General features: G+C 45.2%; 1 protein-coding gene across 11 annotated transcripts in view; it reads left to right on the forward strand.

Moving 5' to 3' along the window:
• Positions 1–9,519, forward strand: part of LOC121530953 (ankyrin-1-like) — a 70,942-nt gene that overhangs the window by 56,034 nt on the left and 5,389 nt on the right. For 7 of the 11 annotated variants that reach the window (XM_045226923.1, XM_045226920.1, XM_045226922.1 and 4 more), the window contains 3 exons: positions 4,890–4,973; positions 5,514–5,657; positions 7,256–7,366. In XM_045226923.1, coding sequence (XP_045082858.1) covers positions 4,890–4,973; positions 5,514–5,657; positions 7,256–7,327 — 300 coding nt within the window. In that variant the 3' untranslated portion in view covers positions 7,328–7,366. Of the gene's footprint in view, positions 1–953; positions 1,607–4,889; positions 4,974–5,513; positions 5,658–7,255; positions 7,367–9,519 lie in introns of those variants that run through there. The other 4 variants (XM_041836357.2, XM_045226924.1, XM_045226927.1 and 1 more) reach the window with 4 other exon arrangements.

The following is a 9,519-nucleotide window of genomic DNA, read 5'->3' on the forward strand; positions in this document are numbered from 1 at the left end:
GACTATGTTATACGCCACTTAAATTAAGTACAATAACTCTGGCCCAAGTATGCATAGGTACGTTTTTACATATCCATGAGATGGTAAGTAAACATTGATTAAAGGCAGCTATAATACATTAGGTATGGACAGGTCCCTAAATGATCCAGCTCATCATGTAAAAGCTGTGTTAATGCTGTAGGAGTTGTCTGACCACAGTCCAAACCCAGTGACAGTAGGCTATGACTGAAGTTGATTATTTATGGTACTGTAATCCCACGCTCTTCTCACGCCCACATATAAACACACACACACACACACAAACAGAAGGCCCAAGAAGGGCAGAAACAGCCTGTCAAGCCAAATATAGCAGCCCCTGTCACCGGATCCCCAATCCCACCCCATCACACGTGTCATCTACTGTAGTATACTGGCACTGCATCAGACCAACCAGAGCACCCTAAAGGACATGCCAGCTTTATCACGCTGTGAGAGGGCAAAGAGGGACTGTTGCTGTTTGAGTCTCTGTGGGCTCCCTGGTAGGTGATGATATTGTTATATTGGGACTGCCAGTGTGTTGGTACAGTTACCACAGATAACAATGTTTCCCATAGAGAATCAGTGGCAGGAAATGGTCTCGCTGCAGACTATCTGCATCTTACTGTACTGTGCAAGTGAAATAGATCCCAAACCATTACAGAATAATAACGTATGTAATTGTGGTGGAACATATTCCATGGGAAGTAATAATGTAAGTGTGAAAGTATAGTGTATGGTTGTGTGTACCAGAGGGAGGCCTTAAGGTCAGGGTGCAAGTGTATCAGTGTTCTTCTCACGCTCAGCCTCTCAGACTTACAGAGCAGAGCAGAGCAGAGCGCCTCTCTGGAGCAGCCAGAGGTATTTAAAGACTACGGATCATATGGCTGGGAGAGAGAGAGAGCAGAGGGGTGAAGGGTGAGAGGGTTGTTTTTGAAAGCACAGAGGAGGGGAGAGAGAGGGTGAACGAAAGAGAGAGAGGGAGAGGAAATAGGAGCCTCCCAAGGTTGCAGTCACTTGGATCTGATGGCATGGGCCAGCCAGTCCTACTGACCAGCTGACAGACTGAGAGAGCGAGGGAGAAGGAGCCAGAGAAAGAGGGAACAGGGTCTGGTGGAGTAGAGCTGAAGAAGGGACACAGAGGGAGAGATAAAAGGAGAAGACGCCAGCCCTGTTGAAAGAAGAGAAGGCCCGAGGGTGCAGCTGTTGCTCCAGACTGACGGAGAGAAGTGTTGGTGGAGAGTAGACAAGAGCCTGCACAGGCCTGTGTGTGTTAGTGTGTGGTGGGTGTGTGAGTGGGTGTGTAGTGCGCTCCACTGGGTCGCTTGGTTGGACACACTCTGCCCAGAGGTAGAAGCTTGGAGGGGCAGTGATGTGGGCCATGGTGACTGAGCTGCTTTTCAGCTTTGTGCTGCTGGCCTTCCTGGTGATAAGCTGTCAGAATGTGATCCATATAGCCAGCGGCTCCGTGCGCTCCGTGCTCACCTACGTGCACGCTGCGCTGGACCGCGAGCTGGGCGAGGCCGAGGGCGTGGCCGACGAGGAGGAGAACGTCACCACCCGCGTGGTCCGCCGCAGGGTCATCCTCAAGGTACCCCACAGAGAGGGGAGGGGGTGGGGAAGGAAAGGATGAGAGAACTGACTAGCAATGGAAAAACATCATAAAAGAAAACGTGGTGGAAACAAACAGTGGGGTGGAAAGTAGATGGTTGCTGTGCGTACGTACGTGCATGTGTGTGTGTGTGTGTGTGTGTGTGTGTGTGTGTGTGTGTGTGTGTGTGTGTGTGTGTGGGGCATGGTTAACTATACTTGTGGGGACCAGAAGTCCCCACAAGAATAGTAAACCAAGAGAAAAATGACCAACTGGGGACATTTTGTTGGTCCTCACGTGGTCAAAATGCTATTTCAAGGGAGTGTATGGTTAAGGTTAGAATTAGTGTTAGGGTTAGAATTAGGGTTAGGGTTAGGAGATAGGGATAGTTTTAGTGTTAGGGTTAGGAGCTAGGGTTAGGTTTAGGGTTAAGGTTAGGTTTTTGGGTTAAGGTCAGGGTTAGGGTTAGGGAAAATAATATTTTCAATGGAACTGAATTGTATGTTCCCACAAGGTTAGCTGTACAAGAGTGTGTGTGTGTGTGTGTGTAAAGCTCAGAGGCGATTGTAAAGCTCAGACGTGATTTAAGGTTTGGCTGTGACAAAGGGAAATGTTGGTCAGGGGCGAGTGGAGACATACCTCTCTCTGGATCATATTGTTCATATTTGGCAAGGTGAGATAGGATAGTAACAGAGGGAAGTAAGAAGAAAACTAGGGATGTTCAAACAAACCATAGGCCTACAGTTGAGACCCATTTATACAGGCCTTATACGTGCTGTTGTGTCTGTGAAGGGTTCAACCTGTGTGGTCTAACTGTGAGTGTTTAAACCTATGAGCTCAGCTCAGTCTCTAAACTCACTGTAATAAGAACTAGGGCTGTGACGATACCAGTATCCCAATATGTTTTCCATGGCAAAAATGAAAACACGAAGCAGACCAAAGTCTTTGGTCCATTATAAACCTGCTGTATGTAAGATATTGTGTGTTATAGCTTGGAAAATAACTACAGTGGGGAGAAAAAGTATTTAGTCAGCCACCAATTGTGCAAGTTCTCCCACTTAAAAAGATGAGAGAGGCCTGTAATTTTCATCATAGGTACACGTCAACTATGACAGACAAATTGAGAAACAAAATCCAGAAAATCACATTGTAGGATCTTTAATGAATTTATTTGCAAAATATGGTGGAAAATAAGTATTTGGTCACCTACAAACAAGCAAGATTTCTGGCTCTCACAGACCTGTAACTTCTTCTTCAAGAGGTTCCTCTGTCCTCCACTCGTTACCTGTATTAATGGCACCTGTTTGAACTTGTTATCAGTATAAAAGACACCTGTCCACAACCTCAAACAGTCACACTCCAAACTCCACTATGGCCAAGAGCAAAGAGCTGTCAAAGGACACCAGAAACAAAATTGTAGACCTGCACCAGGCTGGGAAGACTGAATCTGCAATAGGTAAGCAGCTTGGTTTGAAGAAATCAACTGTGGGAGCAATTATTAGGAAATGGAAGACATACAAGACCACTGATAATCTCCCTCGATCTGGGGCTCCACGCAAGATCTCACCCCGTGGGGTCAAAATGATCACAAGAACGGTGAGCAAAAATCCCAGAACCTCACGGGGGGACCTAGTGAATGACCTGCAGAGAGCTGGGACCAAAGTAACAAAGCCTACCATCAGTAACACACTACGCCGCCAGGGACTAAAATCCTGCAGTGCCAGACGTCTCCCCCTGCTTAAGCCAGTACATGTCCAGGCCCGTCTGAAGTTTGCTAGAGTGCATTTGGATGATCCAGAAGAGGATTGGGAGAATGTCATATGGTCAGATGAAACCAAACTTTTTGGTAAAAACTCAACTCGTCGTGTTTGGAGGACAAAGAATGCTGAGTTGCGTCCAAAGAACACCATACCTACTGTGAAGCATGGGGGTGGAAACATCATGCTTTGGGGCTGTTTTTCTGCAAAGGGACCAGGACGACTGATCCGTGTAAAGGAAAGAATGAATGGGGCCATGTATCGTGAGATTTTGAGTGAAAACCTCCTTCCATCAGCAAGGGCATTGAAGATGAAACGTGGCTGGGTCTTTCAGCATGACAATGATCCCAAACACACCGCCCGGGCAACGAAGGAGTGGCTTCGTAAGAAGCATTTCAAGGTCCTGGAGTGGCCTAGCCAGTCTCCAGATCTCAACCCCATAGAAAATCTTTGGAGGGAGTTGAAAGTCTGTGTTGCCCAGCGACAGCCCCAAAACATCACTGCTCTAGAGGAGATCTGCATGGAGGAATGGGCCAAAATACCAGCAACAGTGTGTGAAAACCTTGTGAAGACTTACAGAAAACGTTTGACCTGTGTCATTGCCAACAAAGGGTATATAACAAAGTATTGAGAAATTCATAAAAAATCCTACAATGTGATTTTCTTGAGAAAAAAAATGCTCATTTTGTCTGTCATAGTTGACGTGTACCTATGATGAAAATTACAGGCCTCTCTCATCTTTTTAAGTGGGAGAACTTGCACAATTGGTGGCTGACTAAATATTTTTTTTCCGCACTGTAAATGGGACTGACAACATACTGATGTTTGTTTCCAACATTAGGGCTGTTTTCCTAAAGAAGTTAAATGTGCTTCGTATTTGTTTTCCTTGCCAAGATACTAACGAGTATCGCGATTCTGGTATCGTCCCGGCCCTAATAAGGACTGTAATCCTATTCTCCCCCCTCCCTCAACACCTCTAATAACTCTATTAGTTCCTGCCTCTATGGATTGTGGGGGATAGGGCAGCTTTTCCCATAGCCATATAGCTAGCTGCCTAGCTCTGTGTTCACTAGTTAAACTGTGGGACCTTTTGATCTTATAAATAGCTGTGCCAGCACCTCCCATGTTATTACGGAGTAATAGTTGTATTATCATGAACCTCATTAACTGTGATTGTATTAGTGCTAACACCACAGCAGGGCTATTAGTGATCCCCTGATCTTTACTGTATATCTATCTGTTGTTTCTCTCTCTCTCGTGGGGTTGGGTTTGGTGACAGTGGCGAAATGATGAGACTCTCTCTCTCTGGGGGGCTATTTTAAAGTGCTCTAGATTCCAGGAACCTTTTCGTTCTGTTTGACTCCTGGTTTTCTCTCTGAGTCAGACTCCTTACTGTATAAGTGTGTGCTGTTGCTTCATTTGCCATGAATCTATGAGCAGGTGTGTGATGTGGTACAGTATACCATGTGTACTACAGTATGACAGTATTGTTTTGTGATGTTCAGTACATGTTGTCTGTCCCGTAGGGTGATGAGGCCAAGGATCTTCCCGGGGAACAAGTGAGCGAGGAGCAGTTCACAGACGAGCATGGAAACGTCGTCACCAAGAAGGTCAGACAACTATCCCAGCATGCCTCTCTTTCTCGCTCTACTCTACAGCCCTGCACTGTGGCCTATCTACCAATTTCCCCCTGTTACTATTCATGTTCAACTCACTACACTCATCCTCATAGAAATTATTATTACATTGATAATCAAGAATCATCACATTCATCATCATGCCTTGATTTATTCCCATGTCATGATTCTGTAATCACGGCATGGGAAAATTATCCCTGACATAAACTGTCTCTCACATGTGTCACAGTCATGTGTAGTTACTGTATGAAAGGTTGTGGGTCACAGCTATAATGCGGATGGGGTTGATAAGGATGCATATAACCAGGACAGTGTTTAATAATGAACATTAAGTTCCTTTACTGTGAGTGAGAGGTACACAGAGAACTCAATATAGTGAGTTTATGTTAAACCTCATTCAATCTTTCCTTCCCCGCATTCTTTACCTGTCTTTCCACCACCCTCTCTCATCCGCCTCTCTATCCCTCCCCTGGTGTGTGTATGTGTGTGTGTGTCCATGTGTGTGTGGTGTAGATTGTGCGGAAGGTGGTGCGCAGGGGGAAGGGCTCAGGTGATGAGGGGTGTCAGGAGCGGTCAGTGAGCGTGGATGGCTCTCTGCAGGATGAGCTGGAGGCTGAGGCGGAGCAGTTCATGAACTACGCCGTCCTGAGTAGCAAGGTGGGCCACTGACCTCCATCAGCCAGGCCACACTCACCTGGGCTACTATACGAGGGGCTGAGACTCAGTCATCTGACATAAGAAGAGCATTGATTCACAGCCAAAGTGGACTCAGACTAACGGGACCATTCAGGGCCAATCTGTATACTGCCTTGAATCTATATATGGACTCAATGTAGCGATCAACCACTACAGAAGATGACTAGGGTGTAGCTGTGAATAGGAACTCTTTACTGTGCTGGGATATATAGATTCCTCTGCTAGTCCAAACTAGACCATAGTGGGCTAAACCTGCATGGGCTGTGGTGTGTGAATGAGGTATGTGTGTGTAATTTAGATCAACCTGTGTTATCATTCCCCAACCCCCTTAGCTATAAACAAAAAGATTGCTTGTGTGAGTGTTGCCCTTTTCGCTTCCCCTTGCTGTAGTGTACTTTCCATCCACCTTGCAAGCCTCACTCATCTGTGCTTCATTTCCCCATCATGTCCGACCTCTCTGTCTTGAACTGCATGTAGGACCAACCAAATAGTCCACAACTGCATCCTGCTCTGATAGCTTGCACTGTCTCTCTGCGTTGGCTGAAACAACCAACTAATACTTACAGGTTTCCTAACAGCATTCATGGATATCTGCTTTGTGTCTTCAGTCAGTCCATAAATAAATGTATCTTTCTTTCCAGTTGATATGAATGGCTGTGTGTTGGTTGGTTCCTCTTGCTGTGCTAATGTAATGAGGTCCATTCTCTCCCCTTCAGTAACCCACACTGTCTATCTGTCTTCTCTGCCTTCATCCATTCAAAGTCTCTATAGTCCATTAACTGTGACTGTGTGCTGTATCACTGTATCACTCCAACCTGCAGTACTCTCTATTCCATGTCAATGTTTCTGATGCTTCTCCTTTTCTCTTTTCCTGTCTGTCTTTCCAACCCCCACCCCATCTCTCTTGGCTTGGCTGTCTTTCCAACCCCCACCCCATCTCTCTTTTCCTGTCTGTCTTTCCAACCCCCACCCCATCTCTCTTGGCTTGGCTGTCTTTCCAACCCCCACCCCATCTCTCTTGGCTTGGCTGTCTTTCCATCATCTCTCCTCTCTTGAATTCTCTCCTTTCCTCTCCTTTTGTTGTCTTCCCCTCAACTCTCTCTTCACTCCTTACCTCAATTGTCACTTTTAACCTCTTCTCTTCTCCTCTCCACCCTTGTCTCTTCATACACCTCTTCACCACCTCCTCTTTCACCTCTCACACACTGTCCCACTATTCCCTCTATCTCTACCTATCTCCCTCTCTCTCCTCTATCTCTCCCTATCTCCCTCTCCCTCCTCTATCTCTCCCTATCACCTGAGTCCCTCTCCCTCCCTCTCTCTCCCTATCTCCTGATTCCCTCTCCATCTTTTTGTTCTCCTACTAATTCTCCCTAACTTCTACCTCCACCTCTCCCTCCTACTCTCATCCTCTTCTCCACCTATCTCTGTCCCTCCTCTTCCCATCTTCCTCTCCTCTGCTTCTCCACCCCTTCTCTGGCCCTCCTCCTCTCCTTCACCTCCGCCCCTGGCTCTCTCCCTGCACCCTCTCCCACCATCCCCCCTCCTCCCTGATGTAGCCGGATATTGTGGATATGAAGAAGGGTGCTCAGATAGTGAAATGTGCCAGTCTGCGGAGAGTAAAGCAGTGAGGCATGCAGACAGAGTGGCAGAGTGACGCGTCCCCGCAGGTACGGGACTGATTGACCCAATAAGACACCTCTCACCTGGGTTAGGGCTCCTCTATTTAATCCTGCCTCTCTGTCTGGATTAAATAGACCTGATGATGTTGTTACAGTAATTCAGTATTAATGACATTTAGCTAATTTTAGTACTGCAGTGCAGAGTGACATTTGATGTGGATTAGCATTGAACTAATACTGTATCATTGGCATTCGATGCAACTACTGTGCATTATTATGTTACAGTATGACTGTTGGGTGGCATTAATTTAGTTGATTCACATTTAATGTTGACTATAGATTTGTGCGGGCAACGGGGGTACAAGTCCCGACTCAGCCTTTCCTGTCTACGGCCTTAAACTTTCCTCCCTTTGTCTCTTCATTGCCCATCTCCCTCTATCTACAGTACTTCCAAATGTTCTATCAGAAAGTAACATACATCAGTACATATAGAACTTTATAAGATATTATATTAGTGTGTAGAGTTTTGCTGTAGATGAGTCCCTTGTAGCTCAGTTGGTAGAGCATGGCGCTTGCAACGCCAGGGTTGTGGGTTCGTTTCCCACGGGGGGCCAGTATGAAAATGTATGCACTCACTAACTGTAAGTCGCTCTGGATAAGAGCGTCTGCTAAATGACTAAAATGTAAATGAGTATCAGTGTGTCATATACAGTTGGATCATGGATGTACAGCACAGTTGTTGTCATAATGTCTTAGGAGAGACTAAACTACAGCAGAATCTGTGGTCAGTGTGTGTAGACTGTTACAGTGGGTATTCATCAGTGTGTGAAGAGTCAGTTCAATGTGTGTCACTATGTGGGGGTGTAGTACTAATAGAGTACATGTCTGACTGGGTTTGATAAGAAAAATACAGTAGGCCTAGCTACATGCAGTATCTTTCTCCCTATGTTTATGTTAGCGCTGACTGTCGTGCCTATTACAGATGGCATGGCATGTGGCTAGAATGGCAAAGGGTGTTGGGGATCCAGCAGGTTTTCAAAGGTCAAAGTTGACAGGCCAGTTGTTCTTTCAAATGAAAATAATCTGGAGCACCTGTGTTTATGGGTGTGTGTGTGTGTGTCCATGTGTGAATATGTGTGTAAAAGCTTGACTTGCTTTGTGTGTGACCGTTACACTGATGTATAAGACACACCCAGACGAGAAACATGTCCCATGAATTTGCACTCTGAGGAATGCAGTAGCCTTAGTCAGATTGCTGACATTTCCGACCAGAGACGGCACACACCATTACATGCCACCCACTACACTCAGTTTCACTTTGATCAGTAAAACAGAAACACTTACATTATAAACAGACTAATGACTTAGTAAAATCACATACTTGACTAACAATGCACAACACTCTCATAAAGTAGGAGAAATAAACCCCCTTAGAGCCATAGATACAGTTCCTTCAGAAAGTATTCACACCTCTTGACTTTTTCCACATTTTGTTGTGTTACAGCCTGAATTTTAAAATGATTAAATGGAGATTTTTTTTGTCACTGGCCTACAGACAATACCCCATAATGTCAATGGGGAATTATATTTTTCAAAAATGTACAAATGAATGAAAAATGAAATGTCTTGAGTCGATAAGTATTCAACCCCTTTGTTATGGCAAGCCTAAATAAGTTCAGGAGTAAAAATGTGCTTAACAAGTCACAAAATAAGTTGCATGGACTCACTCTGTGTGCAATAATAGTGTTTAACATCTCTGTACCCCACACATAATTACCTGTAAGGTCCCTCAGTCGAGCAGTGAATTTCAAACACAGATTCAACCACAAAGACCAGGGAGGTTTTCCAATGCCACGCAAAGAAGGGCACCTTTTGGTAGATGGGCCTTTGAGTATGGTGAAGTTATGAATTACACTTTGGATGGTGTATCAATACCCCCAGTCACTGCAAAGATACAGGCGTCTTTCTTAACTCAGTTGCCGGAGAGGAAGGAAACTGCTCAGGGATTTCACCATGAGGCCAATGGTGACTTTAAAACAGTTACAGAGTTTCATAGCTGTGATAGGAGAAAACTGAGGATGGATCAACAACATTGTAGTTACTCCACAATACTAACCTAATTGACAGAGTGAAAAGAATGAAGCCTGTACATAATACAAATATTCCAAAACATGCATCCTGTTTGCAACAAGGCACTAAAG

The sequence above is a fragment of the Coregonus clupeaformis genome, chromosome 18, assembly GCF_020615455.1.
Source record: "Coregonus clupeaformis isolate EN_2021a chromosome 18, ASM2061545v1, whole genome shotgun sequence".
NCBI classification, from domain to species: Eukaryota; Metazoa; Chordata; class Actinopteri; order Salmoniformes; family Salmonidae; genus Coregonus; species Coregonus clupeaformis.